Source organism: Cinclus cinclus, chromosome 8 (assembly GCF_963662255.1).
Source record: "Cinclus cinclus chromosome 8, bCinCin1.1, whole genome shotgun sequence".
Lineage (NCBI taxonomy): Eukaryota > Metazoa > Chordata > Aves > Passeriformes > Cinclidae > Cinclus > Cinclus cinclus.
The window spans coordinates 131,671-155,837 of NC_085053.1; the positions used below are offsets into that span (position 1 = coordinate 131,671).

Here is a 24,167-nt window from a genome sequence, read left to right on the forward strand (position 1 = left end):
AAACCTGTTGCCTGAAAACTGAGGTGGCTTGATCCCCCAAAGTCCTCCATTTGTTTTTCTGAAGTCTGTCTAAAATATCAGATTCCTGGCTGGCTCCGCTCCCTTCTGTTCAGCCGTGTGTAACCAAATTCAACCGGGGCTTTTTCTTCCCTGCCGCAGCTGAGGGTGCTGATCTAGCCATCATTTCACCAAGGTTTTGTTGGGATGTGAAGCTCCCTGTGGCATAACCCAAAGCTGTGTATTGTGGGGATTTAAGACCTCAATCTCTGGCTTTGAATGAGCACAGGGTGGACTGGTAGCTTGTTATTTCGTGTGGTTGGCTCCTGGAAACACAAATGGGCATCCAAAGCTGATGGATGTCATTCCCACCCTGTACTCAGCCTCTATTAACACTGTTTCAGTATTTTTGAATACTTTCTCACTTTCTTAATGAAATTTGTCTGTTAGTGATTGTACCTCATGAGATCATCTGGAGGGCTTGTGCCTACAGGAGAAATCTTTTTTGCCACTGACAAGGGGATCACAGAGTTCACCATGGATGGAATGGGAGGTGTTTCCATCAGCCTGGGGATTGGGAGAGGCTGGAGGAAATTGCTGGGGAGTTTGAGGGCCTTCCACAGGTGAGCCCTGGAAATCCTGCAGCTGAAACTAAACACAGCCTCAGCCACTGCCAGCATCCTGAGCAACATGTATTTCATAGGATTTTGAGAAAGCTGTTTATCTGGGGGGAGGGGGGGGGGGGGGAAGGTGCTACAGAAAAGCTCTGCTTTGTAAATGTTAACTTGTGTGTCTGATGCTAATAATCCTGGATCTGTCTTGAATTACTGCCAAATAGACCACAGCTTTGGTGCCAGTGTATCATAACAAATTAATTGAGACATCTGCTTAGTAATAGTCCCACTTTCTTTCCTGGATTGATGAGCCAGCACTATGCAGTTTGAGGCTATATTGCCATTTAGTACTTGGATAACTTGCCAAGGGTTAGGTGACTGAGTTTTCCAGCACCATTAGCATGTGAAACTCTCAATTCCTTGGTTTTGTTCCTTTGAAGCATTACTCCCATGTCACTGCACACTGAGTCAGCCAATGTACTGAAGCTAGTTGGTAATATTTCTGGAACATGGTTTAAAACAGTTTATTCTGAGAAGTTACAAACTGTCAGTGACATATTCTTACTCAGCAGTCCTACTCCTCTTACTCACTACAGCTTATTCCAGCTGGCACCAGAGACCACACACTTTTTGCTCCTTTTTTTCCTGGGAAGTTTTTGGTCAAATACGTCAATTTTCCAACATGTGTCATGGGCACATCTCTTAGGAGGTGCTGTCAGGAGCTCCTGCACATGAGGAACTACTGCTCTGCTCAGACATGTGTGGGAGGAAAGGGAGCTTTGATGACAGTGCAGCAAAAGTTAGCCTTCTCAAAAATGGCACACAATAGAGGCAGGGATGAAAATGAGATTTAAAGGACTGTGGATGCATTAAAAGAAAAGTGAAACATTTCAGATATAGCAAAGTCCACTATATTTACTGACAGAGATCCCAGCAATGTGTGGAGACACCAATAAGGAATGCTTTTGGTTTTATAAAGTTGATTTTGGCTGGGTTTTTATCCTGTCCCTGTTTCCTGTGAGCAATACAAGAGTGACTGACTATGCAAAAAACAAAGGAGTGGGAATTCCTTTGATGGAAATTGTTTGGTGGCAACAACTTCTGCTAAGTTAGACCCCTGAGTTTTCTATACCCTCTAAAGGGATATGTAAATGCCTCTCTTTAAATCATAACCAGGACATTGTGGCAGTGAAAGCCATTCTTTCAGGATCATTATTTCAACTGGTTCTAAGCTTGTGTGCTTTTTGGAAGACATGTAACCTCTGGGAAGGAAAGGATTACTTCTGAAAATACCTACAGGACTGCTCTCAGGACAGCAATGTGCTTCCAGGCTCCTTGCCAAGCCCCAGGGTGGTATCTGTCCTTTTAGAGTATGCTTTGTTAATGTTAGGGAGATGGTGTGCTCTTGTATGTGTTGTCTTCTAACTGAGGCAAGAGAAGTAACCTTTCAAAGGATAATGAATTGCATTTTCCTTCCTATTTTGTTTGTTGGTTTCCTACTGAACCTAAGTTGTATGTGCAGAGATCTGGCTCTGTTGAGCTGTACCTTCATCTCCTCAAGGCAGCAAATTGCAAATAATAAAGCTCTAATATGTACTGATAATAAATGAAGGGCTCAATGGAAAGTTATTTTCCCAAAATACCAAGGTATCATGCTCTTGTGGACAAGTTCTTAGTGGTAAAAAAACTTATAATTGCAGAATTTCTGTACCCAGTATATAATCAGGTAATAGCAAAATCTGAGGACTATATTGATGTGTGCTATATTGATTTTTTTCCTTCTTGTTTATTCTGGCAGCAATGGATGGGATTGAGGGGAGAGGCCGGGAATTTAGGTTCCATTCCAGACACTAAAATATGCTTTCCTGTATGATGATGGAGCACTCAGGAGAGCAGCCAGGCAGTGGTGTGGGTGCTCTGGGCATTCAGCTCTGGGGCCACTGATTGCAGTAGCAGTGGCCAGGTGAGAAGGGCTGGAATATCTGGGTCAGAAACATGGGGGAGTTTCATGGGGGTGGAAATGGGCACAGTTGCCAGGCAAGGAATAACTGGAAGAAAAATCTGCAGTGTATTCAGCTGTGTTGAGGGTTAGTTCTCTCCCTTTTTTTTCCCTCTGTGGAATTTTCCCCATTGTCATGCTAAGATACCTGTTGACTGGGCCCTGGTGACAAGGGGGAGGGGACGGGAGGCAAGAAGCAAGTCCCACGAGATTCAAACAGCCAGAAGAGGAAGAGGAAGGCTGGGCCTCGGCCCATTTCCCCCGCGGAGTTCGGACGAGAAGGACGATCGCCGTCTGTGTCCCATCCCAGCATCGGGAAACCACCATCGGACCCTGCCCGGCTGTCTTCTCGCTGTGAACTCCCACCATCCAGCACTCTGCTGAGCACCGGGACCCACACCGTGAGCGGAGAGCTCTCTCTCCATCTCTCTCTCCCCCTGGGACAGCTCTGCCATCACCCCCAGCCCTCCTGCAGCTCTGCGGGACCCGCCCGCCCCCAGCACCGGGAACTGCAGCTCAGGGAAAAGGTGCCTGCAGCCAAAAAACACTGGGACTGAGTTCCTGTTCTGTTTGTGGGTAATTTCATAGCTGTTGTTGTTCTCGTTTGTTGTGTTAGATACACTAGTAAAGAACTGTTATTCCTACCCCCATATCTTTGCCTGAGAGCTCTCTTAATTCCAAAATTATAATAATCGGAAGAATCACTTTTTTTTTTTTTTCAGTCCAAAGGGAAGCTTCTGCTTTCCTTAGCAAACACCTGTCTTTCAAACCAAGACAAGCTGACAAGTGATCCAAATGGCAATGATAATCGTTGTGGAAAGAAGACCCTAAACATCTAGGGAACTTGCACGGGAGTTTTGAAAATTCTGCTTCCAGGCTCCTCCCTTTAGATATGGGCTCTAAATTGTCTTAACATACTCATCAATTTGGGATGTTATTTCTTTTTGATGCTGCCATTTTCTGTATGATTTTTCAGTTTCTTCAGAGAGTCAAGGAAATGTGTCGGTACTTCATGGAGGAGCAGAATTTCAATCTGTCTCTATAGAAAATTTCTGTATGTGCCATTTAGACACAACACCACTCTGACTCTTACTGAGCTTCCTTCACGTTTGAACTTTAAAAGTTTTTTCCCTTTTGCACACAATCAGTATTAATAGATTTATTTATGAGTAATAGCTGGCAAGTTTCCAGCATGTAGAAGTGTCTGAAGAAACCTTATGCAGAGTCACATTTCCTACAGCAGTGGCAAGACAGAGATAAGCTGTGCTTCTGATAACAGCACCTTTTCAAGGAATTGCTAAAAGAGAACACAAGTGACACATTTATGTGTTGATTGGTGTCAGAACTGAATGAGGTGCTTGACTGGCTGCACTGTGTACCCATCAGGGCTTTGGCCATGTCAGCTGTGAGCTGCGTCACCTTCCTTTGGCTGAACAAACTCACTGCAGTCTTCTCAAAGTGAAGGTAAACACAAGTTTCATTCCAAACAGGTTGGTCTGACTGCCTTATATGGATTAAACTGTGACAAAACTAAGGGCAAGCAGAGCTTTTGGCAGTATTACAGTCTAAGTGGGACTGAGGAAAAAAAGAAATTGGTTTATAGGTGTTTTAAGAGTCCACTATCAATTACTGGAAAGAATTCCTTTTAGGAAGTTGTGGAGGTTTAACGAATTTTAGGTCTTCAATGAGAGTCCATGGACAACTCTAAGAATTATACTCAGATGATTGCTTGGAGACTATATCCAAGCCTTTTTGGCTTGGATTATTAACTGAGTCCTGCCCAGTCCTTCCCTTCCAACTTCGGTTAAAAGCAGAGACATCAAATATGCCTATAACATTTAAAGACTTCTGCCATGCAGAATATGGTGTAGTTGTAACAAAATGCAGACCACTCCCTGTGCTTTTCTTGCTTAACAAATATTTGCGTGGTAGCTGTATAATACACATGCATAAATATTAAGCCTGTTAAAAAACAATCTTACTAACAATGCCTAATAGCTCTTATTATGCTTTGAAGACTTGACAGTTAATTGTCTATTATTTAAGCAGCAGTTGCATCATCTCAGCATGCTGAGGCCTTCTTATGTGCTACATGCCTGTAATAACAAAAAAGCTGCACCGATCTTCAAAGCTGGATGGCAGGGATAAATGGTCCCTCTTCAGATTTAAACACTGTATGAAATATCAGATTTTTCTTCAGGTGGGTAAAAGTAACTTAGAAAAAATAAGGCAAAATGTGACTATTTGTGTTGAGAATCTAGAGGGGCATGCACAGCAACAAACCAGTGTAAATTAGCTTGAATTAGCTGGACTATTCAGGACTTTTTTTCTGAAGACAGATGGTTCTAAGGGTGGAGAGTAGAAAAATGAAACTAGAGAACAAACACCTTCCCCTGGGTTCTTGAGAATGTACTGGTGGATGGAGGAGTTGATGCAGTAAGAAGTTGAAAGGTAAAGGAAGTGTGTGGGCTCGATGCTTTTTTTACTGGTTTTGTTTTGATTTTTTTTCTCTTGTCCACAGACAGTAACTATTATACATTTCTGTTCTGGACACAGTTTTGGGAATGCTTTGATGTCATCTTCATTAGATGGAATTGCTTTCTTTATTGTGTTGTGTTACTCACAGGAGGAGGCAAAAGGGTTCCAGCAGCAGGTTGTGCAGGTGTGGTTGTCAAGATACAACTGTACTTGAAGTAAAACTTCTCCCATGGAAGATACTGGAATTGAGAACTAAATTAGGGAGTTGCAATTAAACAAGGAACGTTGCATTTTTTTTAAATGTGCCGTTCAACAAGGAATGAGAGGGGAAGCAAGAACATAGAGTTGGAACAAGTACAGAAGCAAATAATGGTTTAAGAAACAAATAACTGTTTATCTAAGCTAACTACATCTTTTTATACACCAACAGGGCTGTGATTTTTGTCAGTGCTCTTGGTGAAGTTACTAATTTTGGGAGCCCAGTTGGGATTTTAGTGTGTGTTAGATTAGCCATGTGTTCCTTGGGAACTGCTGTGACAGCTGCAGTCCTGATTTAAGCAGTACTGGGCAGTTTCTTTCTGGGATCTGGTGTGGCCTTCCAAGCGCCTTTGGGATGTTCCAGCAGATCTCTGACAGTAGTGTTACTTTCAAAGTATGAGTTAGACGAGGAGGGAAGCACAAGATCCACAGCTCTGTGACAGAAATCAAGAGCTGTGTCCAGCTGTTTGTATTCCCATCTCCCTGGGTAGTTTGGGCTGAGCAGCAATGACTGCAACTGGACTTAATATAAAAATACTATGACAGACATAGCTGTTCCTTCTTGCATGTTGCAATCAATGCAGCGTTGCAGGGGCTGGAAAGATGTGTGAAAGGGCATAACTTGCCTGTTCCTGATCTTTTCCCTAAATGTTATTTTCTTTGTGAAGCTGCCTTTGAAATCTCTCTTCTGTAACACAGGGAAATTCTTCTTTTGTTCCCCCATTCTGGGTGGAGCTTCTTGTTCATCCCCTTTCCTGATCAGTACCAGTGCAGGACTGATACAAGAATAAAATATAGATGTATGAATCATAACATTGCTACAATACATAAAATATAAATCATATTAAAAATTGGTTTCATATGAACTTGTCAACTTTTCTTTTAAAGCACCACTTTGAGTTTTTTCTTCTTTTTTGGTTGATGTTATAGGTACAGCCACATCCCTCTTGTGAGGCTGCACTTGCAGTTTCTCACTTATCTGAGAATCTGTCTGGGATTAATTCTGCACTAGATAGTGTGGTTGCATCTGCCATCTCATTTGTCATGCTGTAGTGAAGCAGAGTACTCCTTGTGCTTTTAGCTTCAGTGAGCTTTATTGCTTATTAATTGTCACAGACCTTAATAATTTGCTGATGTAAATTCTTTTCAAATCTTGCACTTCACATTAGATTAATGGCAAGCAGCTGAATTTAAATGACAAACCTAATGATGCAGTTGTTTCTTGATAGGGTTCTTTAGACAGGGGGCAGTAACAATCTCAGTTTCCTGAATGTGTTTGGGGACAGTGTTTTTGTTATCACCTAAAACAAAGTTCTGCTCTGCCTGCCCAGGAAGGTCTACTTTGTACAACCATCAATAGAGCTGTTTGGCCAAGGGCAAGAAAGAATGGTGCTATGAACAGACTAAAAATAGCAACAGTGGAAAACAGACCAAAAGCAATTTTAATTCATTGAAAACCAAAGGAATGCCAAGTTTCTATAGTGGTATTTCCCACTGGATTCAGATTTCCCCCTTTACAGCACTGGTCATAAACACTTTTTTCATTGCTTGATCAATGTTATTGCACATCTGGACTAAATGTGATCAGCCTTGGATATGACTGGTGTAATGTGTGCTGGTGCATTTGAAGGAATGGACTGTGCACAAGCTGGGAGGGAGAAGGAAACTTCTGACATCCTTCACATATGGTAGTTTTTAAATTGTTTGTGAGGGTTTGAGAAAGTTTTGTGTTAGGCTAAATGGGAAGCCAAATCTTTTTATGTTTGAGGGGTTTTTTTGTTTGTTTGTTTTGTTTGTTTGTTTTGTTTTTTTTTTTTTTGCTTTCTTAGCCCTTGCTATTTCTTGTCTTGCAGGAGTGTTGTCCTAATAGAAACATTCTGCCTTCTGAAGCCTGTTAAACGTATGTCAATTTCTTTTTAAATGACAAAAAAGGTCAAATAAAATGGAATGAGAAGTCTATTGGAAACTTTAATTTTCTGCTTTATGTTTAGATGTTTAGTGCAGTTTGCATCTCAAAATGCCCCTGTATAATTAAATGATTAACTGTTTTGTGGGGTTTTAAGCTATATGCATTAAAATAATTTTCTAGTATAAAAATACAGAATTATGCACACTTACTGAAATGGAAACTGTAATTTAAGATGGCTTGGTGTGGTAATGTGGATCTTCAGTCTTTAGATGGAAATCTTAGAAGAATCTGTCTTAATAAAAGTTTATTTATTTGTTCTGATTTTTAACCCTGTTTCTTTGAACAGTAACAATTTCCATTAATGTTGTGGCAGTAACCCCTCCAGCTTTCCTGTGGCTAATGGATTCACTAAGCACAGCACATAGGTTGCCCTTTCTCGTGGGTACAGTGTTTGTCTGGGGGGAGCCCCAGGCTGCTGTGATGGCTTTTCCATTTCCATTGCCTTGTGAGTGCTGATGACTCAGCCTGTGTGTCCAGCAGCTCCTGGGGTGTCTGGAGAGGCTCACATGTTTAGGGGTATTCTGTCTAAAGGTGTGGTCCTGCCAAAGATGAAGGTGGAGGGGAGGAGGTCAGGTTGGGGTGAGCTGGCCCTCACCCTGACTCCTTTCTGCTGTCTATTTGGGGTCTAGAAAACCTGAAATACCTCTGTGTCTCACCTCTTTTGACCCCTTCATGTATTTTTTCTGTTGTTGTTGTTTTTTAAAGAAGCACGTGCTAATGCCACAGAGCTTTCCATGAGGACTACCAGCATTAACATAATGTAAATGCATGGCAGTCAAGTCCTCTCTGTGCAGAAATCCTTTCAAGTTACATCACTGCTAAAGCCTGACAGCCTCAGATTCATGAGTGCTTTAATCAAAGCAGCCTCAGCAATGGTTATAAACTAGTGGGGTCAGGTAGCTCTTGGAGCTGGAAATGATCTTTCTTCTGCTTATGTGAAGTGCAGGTGGAGTAGATTAACACATTTCTACAAGTGTGGGTGTACTCCAGCTGGCTGGCTTTGCTTGTAAACCACTGGATGCTGGGTAGAAAAGCTCTTCTTGTAGCCAAAATGGCTGGCAGACCCTGTGCAGGTACAAAAGCTAGAAGAATTCTTCCAAAATCTGTGAAAGAGCTATTCTCTGCATCATTTAGACAATGAGCTTCATGCGCCACTGCACAATCAGTAATTCCATGCTAAACTGCTAAAGGCAAAATTATTACTAGAATCTGTTAAGCATTTACCTATTAGATAAAATCTTCACTAGATTTCATCTTTGCTGTTTGATCTCCTAAAAAACCTCCTTGAAGATTTTGCAGTGCTATGCTCTGCAAGTTTATTAGAGAAGCAGTTATCCTGGTAACTGTTTTTTGCAATTTCCCACTTCTATAATTGACCCTAGAGGTAGATTTTCTCACTCCTCCTTGCTTAGCAATGTAAAACTACCTGGTTTAAATGTCAGTGAACTGACCAGCCAGTGTACTGCAATTGCAAAGACAACACAAGTTAATCATCCTCTAACAATTTTATCCTGCTTTAGCACAAATTGTGCTGCAGGGAAGTCGTTGCTATACTGAAGTAGCAGCAACCAAAGTTTCACCAGAACTGCCCCGTAGAAATTTGGCTGGAGGAGCTGTGGAACTGGGTGCAGAGCAAAGCCCTGTTTTAGTGGTGCTTTGGAACACATTACCCAGCCTGATTATGAGGAGAAGGTGGTGATGTTGAAAGGATCTGTAGGGACAGAGTGGAGAGAGGTCTTTAAAGTAGCATCAGGTTACTCCTGAGAGAGTATGAATTTATCCAAAAGAGCTGTGATAGATGTTAATCTGGAACCAAGGCTATGTGCGCAATATGAATCTTGGGTTATTTAAAATAAACATCAAACCTTTAAAATCCTGGAGTATGTGTCTGTTAAATATGCTTTAAGAAAGAATTCATTATTAAATGTAAAAAATATAGGAGACAGATAGAAAGGGAAGGAATTTGCAGAGATACCAAGATAAATATATAGAGTATGTTCTAAGAAAGAAGAGCAGCGTGCCCACCAGCAGAAACTGTTACAAAGTTACTGCTAAAATAAAAAATAGTGAGTGTAAAGAAGGTAATGAGGAATAAACAAGTAATGTCTGTACTAGTATCTGAACTGAGATTACATGTATTAGTTATAAAATCCTCTTTCATTATCAAAAAGATCATTTCAGCAAGACACAATTATGAGTAAAGAAAACATGGGCTGTGCCTCACAGGCTAGGTATTTCTTCCTTTTGAAGTTTCATTAAATGTGGATTTTTTAAAATTATATTAAAACAAAGTATGTATTCATTGGTAAAGAAATTAATAGAAAATGTGAATAGTTACTGCTGTTGAGAATTAATGTAATCTGCCATGGTCCTGAAAGACTCGTTAATAACTGACTGGGTCATGTACTTTGAAGGATAAATCTTTAAGAACTACGCATGTCTGAAAACTGCTTTTACAAATTTTGGGAGTTCTTTCCTTGAAATTTTTGCAGGTAAAGTTACAGCTCCGTTCCCTTCTTCTTTTCAAAGGCAAAGTACACCATGGCAGGAAGGAAATAACTCCATTAAATAATTGAGTATGTAACAGTTTGGGGGGGGGGGGGGGAGGAGGGGGAGTGGAATTCTTGTTCTTGTTTATTTATTCTTATTTACTCACCTGTTTGTTTCTGATGTGATTACTGGAACCAACACTTGCACGTGAGGAGCGTGGGAGAAAAAACTATTTGCCTTGACTGGTGCTGTGTGTAGTGACAGCCCTTGTGATGGATGTTCTGGGCAAGTTTTGTCCTAGCAGCCTGAGATTTGAGAGTCAGGCAAACCAGGATGCCAGACAGGGGCAGCAAACCAATTCCGTGAGGAGCTGAAGGTTCTTTTGGGAGCTGGCAGATGCAGCTTGTGTTTCACGAACAGCAGGAAAGGCAGTGTCAGGAAGATGAATCCACAAACAACAGAGGTTTATGTCCAAAAAGGAGACAGAGGAATCCTTTTTCTTCATTTGAATAAAGGCAGAGGCCATGGGGCATTCCCCTGGGATCTCTCAGATTTTTGGAGGATGCAGCCTTCCTTTTTACCGTAATTTCCCTCTCTCTTTCCCCATTGGCTGAGGTACTTGAGAGGTCCAGACTTCCCAGAACACCTGATACCTGAGATTCCCCTCGAATATACAACTCTCCCTTTTAGTTTTTAATTCCTATGGAATTCATGGTTTTCTCCATTGCTTCTTTCATCTTTCAATATCCAATTTCATTTATCAGCAAACCTGCAGTTTGTTAGTAAAGGCAAATATCTTTTTCCCTTCATCAATCAGTGGAATCCTTCCCATTGTTTCATTTATCTCTCAGTGCTGGTTTTATCTACCAGCAGACCCACTGTTCGTTTGTAAAGGCATATCTCTCGTTCCTCTCAGCGTGGATCAGAAATGCAGGATCCAGCTGTGGTTTAGTGATGTGCCTGGCACCAGCCTGGCAGGGCACGCTCTCAATGCCATGGCACAACTGCTGGGCAGGCAGGCAGTGCTCACATCACCTCTGATATGAGTTTTAGGGTTTGGCTTCTGAGCTGTTTCCTACTGAGTACAGGCTATGGGTCTGTGGGGTCCTGTGACTTGTGGCAGGTGGATTTGGGGAAGAGGAACTGCAGCCTTGTTCCTGGCTCCATCTAATGCCTCAGGGTTTCCTCCTTACCCTCAGGTCTGTGCACCCAGTGCAGAGATCCAGGGAGAGGACATAGCATTGGAGGGCTGCATTTGGGAAGGAGGGCTGTAGCTCATTGCTAGAGGTTTGCCATGGTTGAAACCCCCTATTTGTGTGATCTGCTCAGTGTGGGTCTGCTCCAGCTCCCAATTTTGTGAGATGCATGTCCTTGCAGTGAAGAGTGGCTCTTAGTCCCTGGATAGTTGTATTGTATTTTGAGTTGAGCAAAATCTGGGGTACAGGACTCTGGAGATAATTGTCATGGCAGTCTTGGAGAGAAAAAGAATCTTACTGATATAAACTATTTATTGAAAAGCTGTTTCAAGATGCCAGTGGCAGATAAAGGCTGGTGAATGTGAAACCTTCAGCTGATAGATGTCAGAAGCAGGCTTGATGTAGTTGTGTAAGCACAGGCCTCTGGTCCTATGGAGGTGCTCTAGGATTGCCTGTGGCATCCAGTTCCAAGCCGAGAATGGATGGGAGGTCTAGTGACCTGTAGCAGGTGTGCTGGTCCCAGGAGAAGCCCCACACATCCCAAGGGCACTACACACTACAGAGGGTTTGTGCAGCCCAGCCAAGGCAGAATGGGTGTGCTCATAGTGCTGAGCAGCTGCAGAGCACTTTACCATGTCCCATCCCACGTTACAGCTCTCAGAAGGACATGCAGACACAGGAAAGTCAACAGAGAGGCACTGCCTGGGATCCAGAGTATGACACGGTCACACTCTTAATAGTTTGCATTCTTTTCTGAAGAACCCATTGCGCAATTTGGCTGCAGTGGTTGAGATCTCATTTCGGATGCAATGAGAATTCACAGTTCTTAGAAACTGGATATATATGATGTGTGATATCTCGAAGAGTGCTGGACTGAATGAAGTGCTTCCTCAATACATAATTTGCTCTTCTTGCATATTTTAATCTTTCTATATTGTTTCAGTAATTTCTTTTTTCCTTTTTGATTCAAGAAAATAATCTTTTTGTGTATTCTAATCAGACCCTGAGTTGGGTCTGCTGTTTTAAATTTGAATTTTCATAAGTTTATATTTTCTAAAGCCTTTCTAAAATTTGAGATTAAAGATTTTAACAGCAAAGCTTACTAAAATACTGACATAAATGGTCAATTCCACTGAGATTATCACCTCTGTGAGGCTGCATTTTAGGGGACTGTAGGTAAACCTGTGTAAAGTTGTAGTTTTTGCCCAAAACCAGCTGTGTTCTGTAGCCATGGTTCCAGCAAAGCAGCACAAGCAGCAAAATGTTCATTTTTGAGGACTTCTTCCATTGCTCTCTCTTTAGTGAACACGAGATCAAATACCAGTTTCTGAAGGGCCCTGTGATTGCAACAGTACTGTACATTTGGTAATGCTTGGAAATGCTGCAGTCATTTCCCTTTCCTGTGAGGCTGTAAGCTCCCAAACATCCTCCTTTGGCCTGTAATTGGTGATTAACATCTCTGCTCACAATTTGTTTAGGTCACTTGTCTACTGTACCGAATTCTGGATAATGGCTTGCTGCTGCACTAGGAGTGAGACTGACTTTCATTTCTTGGTACCTGAAAGAAGGAATATCTAGAGTTAGTATGGAAGCACAAAAATAATAAGGAGGACTTGAGAGAAAAGCCTCCAAACAATTTATTCTCTGAAATCTTTGGAATGCACAGTGGAGTGATACTTTGTTCTCATTTACTACCCATCGGTACCAAAAATTAGGCTAGGTTATTTTTAAAGTTTTATTTTGGGTGACTCTAATTATAAGCAGATTTTTACTTTGTTTTGTAGACCTGATCTACAATCGGCAATTTTTTTTATTCTAAGCTTACCACCTATACACAGAGCTGATGTAAAATTCATGGAAATAACAGTATACTTTTCACAGCTGTTATTAAGAAAGTAGGCCTATGTAGCTCATACTTACAAAGGAAAAGAGATCTGATTGTCGGCTCTTTTAAAAACAAAACAAAACCCCAAAAAGCCCTAGACCATCTGTCCAGTATGGATTATTTTGTTGTTTTTTTTTAAGGGAGCCTCCATAGGTCAACAGTTTCCAGGGTTGAATACAGTTAATTGATGTAAGGTTTTTATTAATCTGCATTGTAATCTTGCCAAACTGCAAATTTGAAGAATCACTCCTTTGATTTTTTTTCCCATTCCCCTTAAATAAATGAGGGAAGAAGAAGAATTCTGCCAGCTTAGCTATTTTCAAGTTTTTTATCTTTTTTAACAGTAGCTTTGCATGATTAATGTGAGCAAATGCCTTTAAGGTTTGTCTGCCAGTGGAAAAGTATACCTGAGCTTGTTCAAGTGCTGTTAATGAAAATGATAAAAGCAGTGATTTGTTATTGATGCTGCCATTAGTTACTGTTTTATAAATCATATGATCTGATGAAATACTGTGTTATTGCCCTGTCTCTGGTAACCCAAAAGAAAAGTCAAGCAAGAGAAAGTTCTCTAGTAGTTAAGAAATTTTTTTTTTTTTTTTTTATTCCCAACTGGGGTGTGTGGTATAGACATGGGGGAGAGGAATAGAAGAATCCAAATCCAAACACTTTATTCATGTCTAGAAGGAAATGTAACATTAATAAGCCCACCAAGAATAAGGGCTGGTAGACTCACGATCTGTAAAATATCCACTAAACATATCATGCCATAAAAATGTGTGAGTCCCTCTGCGATTTCCCTCAGTTTTCTCTGTGGGTGGGTTTTTTCCTCCTCCTGGATAATCTCCTTTCTACAGGGAGGAAGGGTCTCTCCATCAGTCCAGTACCTGAGCAGCCCTCGCAATGACCCCTTTGGAAAGCTGTGCATGCTGAGCCTTTGGGATGCAGAATTCTTATTCTTGGTCACAACAAGGCTCTTCCACTTAAACACAGATATCAAGGTTTTCTCAATTTCTAATTCAAATGGAAATAGGAAGACTTTCCTTAGTGTGATCCTTGGTTTATTTGTTGTGTGCATCTTGGTGTGTTTTTTTGATTTGGTTTTTTTTTTTTTTGTTTGTTTGTTTGTTTTGTTTTTTTTCTTCTGCTCAGCTGGTTTTTGTCACTGATTTGCTTCCCAGTAGGAATTACTTTTTAAAAGAGATCCTACAGTTTGTTTGATTCTGCTGTGGCATCTTGCAGGCCTAATCATACTGAAATTCAATACTCTGTACATCCATCAGGAGTTAATAGCAGCAAAAGCTATGCTGCCTCTATCTGGATTTCCTGGGGAGTCCTTTCTTGCTGAGTGGTTTTATGAGCTATATAATCATATATTTGTATGATAATCCCTTTATAGGAGGTCACTGAAAAAGGAAAGGAATTATCTGCTATAGTAGCATTCCCTTTTCTTACAACACCAAATTATCTTAAAGCTTTCTGTTCTAGGGGAGGTTATGCTCAGGCTTGCTTTGTATCCTGCATATACATGAATCCTAGCTTGAGAATTCAGTAAAAAAATGATGGCTGAAGTTTTGAGGCCTTAGATACCTGATAAGTTAAACATGTTCACTTCCATCACATGTTGTCATTGTCATTAGGGCTCACACAGTTACAGTTCACCAATATAACTTCCCACAAAGCCAGACACTGCATTGTACACTTGGTATTTGTTGATCAGCCTACTTACCTGCCATCAGTAAATCACTGTCTCTCTCTGCAGGAGTGGCCTGTGCTGTGCACTGCAATAATATTGCTGCTTAGATTCCACTTTTAATGAGGTTTGAGAAGATCAGATTAGTTGTTGATGCAAACCAGGGTACTCTAATAATTGATTAACAAATCAACAAGTTGTCATTGACAGTTTATGGATGAGAGAGATCTGTCTGTGCTGCAGGAGGATGTTCAAGGGTCAGGCTTGCTTGTATCCAGTTCTCAGGAAGTCTGAAGGGAAAGTGATGTTTGGGTGTCCATACCCAGAGAAACAAACCAAAATACCAATGCATTTTATCACTGAAGAAAAACCCAGAAGACTCTGCTAATATTTTAATATACTGTAGATCAAGTACCAGTGTTTTACATGATAATCGGCATAAACTTGACCCTCTACCAATGAATACACAGGAATACTATACTCCATAGTTTAAGCAAGAAGCTGTATTTCAAATTTATCTTTTTACTTTGAAAGAGTATAAGACTAACAACAGCAAATGCAGCACTGCAGTGTTGATTTTTTTCTCCTGTCATGAATAGCTAAATAAACATTTATTTCCCAGCAGCAAAATGCTTTTTTAAAAATACTTTTGATTTTAAAGTTTTATTGTGGGGAGGGGAGAAGAAAGCAAGAACTCTTCCTTGGGGCGGGGAAGATAATGCCTTGTGAATTCTGACATCAACTGGACAATTAACAGGTTAATAGTATTGTTCCTCTGCTGCCTGATTTCTCCTGTCTTCTTTAAATCTTAAGCACTTGTGTGCCAGAAAAAAACCTTTTTACATTTTAAACCATTCTTTTCAGTTTCCCACTGAATTGTTGTTGTTAGTTTGAAGACTGTGCTTGAGCTTTTGGTAGAGCTTCGATTCAAGCAGTCGTGGGTAGGAGTCTCTTTCCATGTGCCTGTAGATTATTCTCTGTGCTTCATCAAAGCAGGACTGTGTTGGCTCTTGAATATTCCTCATAATTGCTTTCCTTGCAGGACTGTTGACATTTACCTAAAACAAAAAGGGGGAAACCAGTTCAATCCTGATCACTGTGGTTAGTGGTAAAGAGCAAGAGCAGTGGTAAACTCTCTTTTGCTGGACCTGTGTGCAGAATATGGTCCCAAGGCTCCAAAAGGAGTGAGGGAGTTTGGCAGGATGAGTTTGGCTGGCTCACTACTCCTAGGAAGAATAAGAGAAAAGGGACAATTCAGGCAGGAGTTGTCCTGTGGACATGGTTTGGATGGAGTGGCTGCAGTGGAAGGAGTAGCTGGAAGTTGCTGCCATTGAACCCTGCTTTCCTCTGCTAAGAATTGTTCCTAGAGCTACAGTTAGACCCCAGAAAAAAAACCTGAATTTCGATGAGCCCACATGCCTGGAGGGGCAGAGTACCCGTGGGAAAAAAAAAGACTAAAAGTGTTATGGCCTGAGATGAAATTGAGCCTGTGTATCAACCTTGTTTAGGAAAAGTTTTGCTTCACTGAATTTTCCTGCTGCAGTTCATGGTTTGTAGCAGATAAACTGAAGCTCTCCAGGTGTGTGACAGCAGAAAGGTCTGGTGGTCAGCAAAAACACCAGGTAAAAGGAACCCTTTGATAATCCATCAGCTCATGATGAGTTCCATTGGTTGTTTTCAGCTCCACCTTGTCTGTTAGTGTGGAGAGAAGACCTCTAATGAGTTGTTTGGTGCTAATGTCTTTTATGGGTTGAAATCTTCCTCTTCCAGAGGAATCATTTGAGTGGCCCCTTTTTAAATGCTGCTGTAATTTGACTATAAAGTGTTTCATATCCTCATGAGCATCTAAGTTTTTAGAGTGGTACATAGATCTTGTGTTAATAGTGGACTTTGAGAAAATGTGAAATTGGGATGTCCCAGAGCTCCAGAAACCAGACAGCCAATAGCAAGATTCAAGTACACACTATTTTAGAAAAAAAATTGCATGGCTTATTTATAACTGTCCCGATTTAAGGCCATACATTTGACTAATGAATTTGTGGTTGGCAATACTGACATTTCTCTTTTGGAAGTGCCAATGTCTTGCTGAGTTCCCTATAGCTGCACATAGTAAAAATAAAAACTGAGAAAAAAGGACAAGAATGCTCTGTCACACCAATTGGCATTTAAAACCAACAGAGGGAACTTTAAAATTTGCTCAATATTTGGATTAGAGGGAGTGGTTTAGTCATTCGAAGCAGCAGCTGCTCTCAGCCAACATTTGGAAATGCAGCTGATTTGGGTTTGGCTTCTCCTCCAGTGCCAGCAGGGAGGCTGCATTTTGAGGTTCTATAATAATTTCATTGTTATGTATGAAACAGAAAATAATGTAGTATGATTCTTTAGTTATGTCAGCCTGGCAGTGGCAGTAAAAGCCAGAGTTGGCTTCATTTTGCAAGGAGAGTAATAAGCAGGAATGTTTAAAGGTCGTAGAGCACATCTGGCTGAGCAGGAATGACTTTTTTATACAGGCACTTATCAGGGGAAAAAATAGATACTTTACATACAAATTTGCTGTTTTCTTTAACCAAGAAATAATAAAAAATAAGTAATGCATCTTGGAATCTTTCTTTTCACCCATTTTACAAAGGGGGACAGCACTGAGTAGAGTTTTTACTTTACTCTTGCAAAGACCAGACAGGTAGATAGGTAGATAGATGTAGCAATGGCATAATGCAAAATACAGTAAAGTGATATCAATGGCCTGTGGATCTGATGTTAAAAAGAGAGAACAGATCCAAGAACCTGGCTCTTAACTGAGTTGTGCCTTATGCTTGTGCTCTTGGTGGATGTGGTTGAAAGATTTGCCAATAGATGAGATGTGGATTCAAATATTAAAATTCTGTGTGGGAAAAAAAGTTTGGGGGGGAAAATGAATAGGAAGTTTTCACTCCCTTTGGTACAAGAGGAGCTAGGCATTTGTTGTTGGTCTGCTGTGTGACACTTCAGGCATTTCTGTAAAATAAAGAGCTTGTGATCTTGTAGTCACCTCCTTGGGAGCCTGGGTGGATGTAACTTATAAAGAACTCCCTGGCCATGGAAATCCTTTTCCTCTGCAATATTATCTTCTTATAAGCTTCTCCGGCAAGCCAGAACTCTATTTTCATCACAGTGTTCTGTCTTCAAGTAGGTCTTGGAGATCACAGGCCCATCTGTAAATATTTCAGAAGACAATTTATATTGCCTGTCTATATGCATTGCCTTTAAAGTGCTTTGTAGGCAATAGGGACATTGATAAAGCAGTCTAATTCTTGATTGTACCTTGTAAATATTATTAGATTGTGTCAAAATGGGGAATTAATTTCAGCATCTTGCCCCTACACTTCAACCTTTCATTTTCCTGCACATGCAGGGCTCCCTAGTATACCTAATCCCAGTGTAAATCTAAGGTAGGCAAACACTTTGCCCACCTTTCCTAAAGAGCTGCAAATCCACTGTGTAGAGTCTCTGGCTTTTAATGTGAGTACACCTTTCCTTTTTGGCTGTCACAAAGCCTTTAAATTAATTAAAATGCAATCAGTAGTGTTTTTAAGTGCAGCGAAGGAGGCATTTTAAGAAGGCCATCATTCTGACTACTGCTGGAAGCTAGAAGTGTTTTATTTAAAGCAAACTTTCTTGCTGGTGCAGCATTCTGGCCTTTCACATTTCTGAGGATGTTGAGCACAGCCTGTGACCTGGCAGGGGTGCTGTTCACACATGTGCCTGCAGCTTCTGCTGTCATTCTGTCTATTTGAGCGGTTTTCTGTTGAGGGGTTTCTCCCTGTGCTGTAACATTCTAGTTTGTTTCAGGCTTAAGATTTTTAATGGCAAAATCTTTAGGGTTACCGTAACAGTTACAAATGCTGTTCATCTTCTTGCTCCTGGTAATTTTTCTGCAGCTTGATAATAATGCCAGTCATCAGGATTAATTTTTAGAGGATTGTGCTGTGGTGTGACATTTTCATTGCTATTTAAAAAAATGCAATTCAGCAGTCATGTTCTGATTGCTGCCCATAGGAGACATTTTGGAGAGCTCTGAGCCCTGTCTGATGTAGAGGGGGATGGAGTGGGAAAGTTCAGAATTGCTGCTGCATCTACAGTTCTTCCCATCCCTGGATATTAGAGCTGCCTTCCATGGTATTCCCCTGGATAGATCTGCCATTCTGTGGTGTCTTTGGGGAACACAGGATTTCCCAAGTGAACTCTGTCACTTTTCTGCTAATGTAAGGTGCTAGTGCTCTGAGTGGGGATGTGGCAGATAAACCATGCCCTCATTGCATGTTTGTAAAGGAATTACATGTGATTGCACAAAAGGCAAGTTGGGGAAAGCATTTGCAGCATGCTACGTTTATTTCCACGTGGAAATAAAGTGTGGTGGGTGCTAGGCATGTCACAAAGGTGTTTTGCATTAGTTGTGTATAAGGCAGCAGGAGTTACTGATTTTGCTTTGTGGGAACTTTTCTCAGCAATCCATCTGGGACAAAAACACACAATTACTTACATTTGCTTGTTACCAGATTTTCAAAAGCCTGGGACCACTGCAGCTTTTCCTTCAAAGACACCCTTTAGAAAAAAGGAGGTCATTATTGCAGGATTATCTGTGGCTCAAAGTACAAAAAAATTAATTACCTTGTTGAAAATCTGTCCTCTAATATAAATAGGAGTTGTATGGAACATAGATTTTGAAAGGCTCTCCTGTGTCTCCTAGATCTCGTGCTTGCTATGCTGAGACAAATGTTTTTCTTGCTGTAACAAATGCAGTTCCATTTCAAGGTGCTCCATGTAATTCCTCTAGAAATGGCATTCACTTACTTAAACTGTGCTTAGGAGAGACACAAGGAAAGTCCTGCCTCTCTAGACATCAACTTCTTTGAAGACGGGAATCATCACAGAATTTAGGAAATATTGATGTTTGTAGCATAGTCTTCGGGGCACGAGATCTTATTGTGGTATTTAAAGGCCTTTAACATCTAAGTTGATTTATCTGAGAGCTGAATATAAGCTCTGAGCATAAGGTAAATAATGAAAGGTTATTGCATTCTCAACTGGAAGAGACTGTAATCTCTCACCAGCTGTTTACAATGTAGCATGACACATTATTACTAACCTACACAGCCTTTGGAAATAGCTAAAATCAGATTTTACTTTCATGTTTGCTATTCTTTAGCAGTAAGTTCATAAGCTTGTAGGAGTGTCTTGCCTGATTCTGGGAAATAGCATGGAAGTAGTGAGGTGAGAGACTAAACAATTTAGGGAAAAAACAAATGTTTGAGGGCAGTAGCTCCATTTAAGTGCATGTAGCTCCATTTACACCAACTGGTTTTCAAGCATTGCAGTTTTAGGACACCAATGCTGGTAACTTGGAAAAAATGTTTCTGCTTATGTTAGTAAAAGAAAGGGCAGGGGATGTATTCCAGTAGGTGCTTTCCATTATGTGTCAGCCAAATTTGGAGTGAGATCCCTTCTCAGCGAGTATTTGCTTTTCATGGCAGGTGTAATTTTGTCAACAGCTACTTAGTATCACAGGGCATTTTAAAACTGAAATTAAAATCAAAGTTGGCTTTGGTATGAGTGCTGCATGATGCTTTATTTCTGCTGTAGAACAGCCATTACCTCCTCTGTAGCTTTTTTTAAATTGGTAATTATTTATAATTTATTTATAACTTGATATACAATTCCCTCTTTCTCTGAAAAAGTACATGGTGTGACTAGGTGATTGTTTTCTCAGGCTGACATGGTCAAACAAATGCAGAGTAAAAGAAATTCTACCACTATTGAACTGTGGTGTCAGCAACTCTAGTAACTCTTGACACTTAAAGATTATTTTCTTCCTTCTTGTGAGCTATTTGCCTTTTCTTTGTAAAAATTCATAAAGCATGTGGTTATGGGGAGTTGGAATCTCTAGTTCTTTGAATGATTTTTTTTTCTCCTTATAAGCTCCTTCTGAGTCATATTGCTGTTCCTGACACAGATAATTGTTCCCCTCTGCCAGCAATAGCACTTGTATAGAACAAGTGACAACTTCATCTGTCTCCCTGAACAAAATCAGGTGAAGCCATGTGTCCTGGTTTGAAAGACAGGTGTTTGCTAAGGAAAGCAGAAGCCTCCCTTTGAACTGAAAAATGGGATCCTTCCTTCCTACAGATTATTATGATTTTGAAATTAAGGGAGCTCTCAGGCAAAGATATGGGGGTAGGAATAACAGTTCTTTACTAGTATATTTAACAAGACAAACAAGAACAACAACAGCTATGAAATTACCCACAAACAGAACAGGAACTCAGTCCCAGTGTTTTTTGGCTGCAGGCACCTTTTCCCTGAGCTGCAGTTCCCGGTGCTGGGGGCGGGCGGCTCCCGCAGAGCTGCAGGAGGGCTGGGGGTGATGGCAGAGCTGTCCCAGGGGGAGAGAGAGATGGAGAGAGAGCTCTCCGCTCACGGTGTGGGTCCTGATGCTCAGCAGAGTGCTGGATGGTGGCAGGTTAAGACGAGAAAAAAAAAACCAGCAGTGCAGGGTCTGACAGCAGTGAGGATGGTTCCCAACGCTGGGATGGCAGGGATGGGACACAGGCGGCGATCGTCCTTCTCGTCTGAACTCCGCGGGGGAAATGGGGCGAGCCAGAGCCTTCCGCTTCCTCTTCTGGATGTTTGAATCTCTCGGGGTTTCCCTCTTCTCTCTCCTCCCCATTGCCACCAGGGCCCAGTCAACAGGTATCTTAGCATGACAATGGGGAAAATTCCACAGAGGGAAAAGGGAAAGAACCAACCCCCAACACCCTCTTTGCTTCTCCACTTATGAAAGGAGAATGTAGGTTGAGCCTGACCCAAAGCAAAAATGAGCTAGAAGTCTCTTTTCCCTTGAAAGCTCAGGGTGACCAGGATCAGAGATCAGAGCTCAATGTAAACTGGACAATGCTGAGTAAGTTGTTAAATGTCTGAGATTGACTTTGATGTTTGTCCATTGTGTATCTCAAAGTCAATATAAGTAATGTAAAACTTGCCTTTATATAGATTTGATAGCCATAAAAGAGGGTGTAATTTATTAGGATGAGGCAGTAAAAAAATGCTTGTCTAAAAAAGACAAAATTGAAAAAAATCTCTTGTGACATGGGGCATGTTCAGTGTGTCTCCTTTGGCTTTCAAGGAATGCCAAATGCTAAGTTTATATTGGACTGTAAGTCTGTATAGACCTGCCTGAAATCAAAATAGCCTTATTTATTTAAACTTGGAGTTTCTTTCAGATTTAGGGTTGATATTATGGCACATATTCCTACAACCAATTTTTTCCTTCCAGCTGAAGGACACATTAAAATACAGGGACAAGGTTTTCTCTCCCAGCTTTCTGAAGCTGCGAAATGTTTCCTTTGCCTTTAGTGTTGTTTTCCTTCTTTCCCTGAGGTCTATATTCAATTTTATATTACATGAGAGTCTTACCCAGTACATTTCCTGCAGGCTATTGAAACTTCATAATTTTGCCCAACTGCTTCACTGCAGCTCCTGCTCACATTCCCTGTAGGACTGCCAGTGGCCACTGCCTGCTTCAGAATTCTCTCAGTTGTGTTCTCTGCTAGGTCTCTGTGACTTTCAAATCACCTCACTAGAATTTACTCCTCTTTTTTTTTTACTCCCCTTTAAGAAATTTACTTTTCTTTAAAAGTAACGTTTTAAAGCTACACAATATTCCATATTGAAGGTGAAATTATGCATTAAATTCTAGCATGTGGTTATTATTTATCACCTTATTTTAGGCTATGTTGCCCAGTGCCCTCTGTTTTGGGTATTTTCATGTTGCAATCATTCATCTTCTATCCACTGAAACATAAATGAAATGCAGCCTTTGTGGCTTTTTTGAAACCTGGAGAAATTAATGTAGGTTTCTTACTATACAGAGATGCTCAAGAAATGTTAGCTGAAGCAATATTAAGTAATCTAGATAAGCTGCTTCCATCTGAATTCAAAGTGTCAATTATTAATTTTTTTCTTCAGCTAATGGCTGCACAAAGTGACTTTTGTGTAAGGAAATATTATTTGGAGAAGCCATTTTAATTTGAGTTAGAAGCTTTAAACTTGTTGAGAACACACATTTTCCAAGCATACATCCAGGGCTTTGTGGTCCTCTCTTCTAAGTCAGACTAATTTCCTAATATACCAAGGAACAGAGCATGATGATTTTATCTTTACCAGTGCTGATTTGGAACATATTTTCACTGTGGCTTGGTCTGTGTTTCATTGGTCTGACATTTTGTGCTTCTGCTGACAACGGTCTTAACCCTAAAATAAGGCAGGAGCAGTACAAAAGCTGCACCACACCCTGGAGCAGGGTGTTAGTTTAGGATTGTCCAACCCCCACAAGAGCAGCCTGTTATCTGTCACAGCGTCCTGTGAGGTGTCCTGCCATCTGTTGTAAATGGGAAATTATATCTTAACTACTCCTCGAAGCTTTGCAGTGCTCACGTGACTTGGATCATTGAACTCTTCTCACCCAGTATTTATGAAGTGTAGTGTCCTTTCTCTTTGCTTGTTCTGAGACATTATTGCAAGAAGGCCACAAGTTCTTTAATGTGTAGGAGCTGTGTTCTTCCTGCAGGACTGGTAATCAATCAGAGCCACATGGCTACAACTCTTCTGGAGAAGGAATTGCCTGACTGCTGATAAATTAATCTCAGTGCTGGAGTTATTAATGTCTCTAAAAGGTATAAGCAGTACCGATCTGAAAATTACTGGTTTTGTATTTTATATTGGAGAAATATCAGGAAAACTTATTTGGTACATCAAAGAACATGATCTATTTACCTTCCAAAATACAACACTCATTTTTGATTTTTCAGCACCCTTATTTGTGCCAGTGAATCTGTAAACTACCATATGCCACAACTTTCAGTGCACAGCATAATTTTTGGCAGAGAAAAGTTGCTATATAAAAGTTCTATATCATTGCCCATGTAATGTTATTCAGATTATTTTGCACTGGCCATTATAGAGCTAAAGCGGGGTATACATCACAAACGTTTCTAACTTGAATGCCTTTGCAATGCTGAGAACCTCACCTGTTTTTTCTCTTGGCATGTATTCCCCCAGCTATGCTACACTTTCCTGATAATGTTTCAAAGTGCAAAATCTCGTACTTACAAAGACTTTTTTTGGGTTGTTTCCATTGATTAAAAAGCTTCATTTAGTAGTTGCGTTTGCCAGGGTTTCAAGAAATTTTCAAGTTTCTTGGCCTGCTTTCTTGTTTTGTTATTTACTTAGTGTGGATGGTTTTAGTACCCATAGTCTGCATCTATGATGCTCATACTAGTGCCTGACTCCTCTTTTATGCACATCACAGGCAAACAGTACCTGTGATTTCCATCAGAAAAAGCTTCTTTGGGTTCTGATTCTCCACTGATAGAGCCTGTTTGCACTGAAATGATCTTGCCGTCTCTACTGATCAGCTGTAATGACATGAAGGTGTACTTTACTTCATTGAAATCTTGCATGTGTTGTTCAAGTCCTGTGACTGTCTTCCATCTCTTTTATCAATGTTCTTTCTATGAAATCTGAAGTCCATGTTGACATGAGACAAAAATCAGGAGT

The 24,167-nt window shown here is 40.7% G+C and overlaps 1 protein-coding gene across 1 annotated transcript; it reads right to left on the reverse strand.

Annotated features, from left to right (window-relative positions):
• Positions 1 to 15,436: 15,436 nt before the first annotated feature.
• On the reverse strand, positions 15,437 to 24,070 carry RGS13 (regulator of G protein signaling 13). Its single transcript, XM_062497695.1, is given in 6 exon segments — positions 15,437 to 15,634; positions 17,605 to 17,617; positions 17,619 to 17,714; positions 17,716 to 17,767; positions 19,096 to 19,157; positions 23,859 to 24,070. Coding segments are annotated over 6 exon segments (633 nt in total).
• Positions 24,071 to 24,167: the final 97 nt, after the last annotated feature.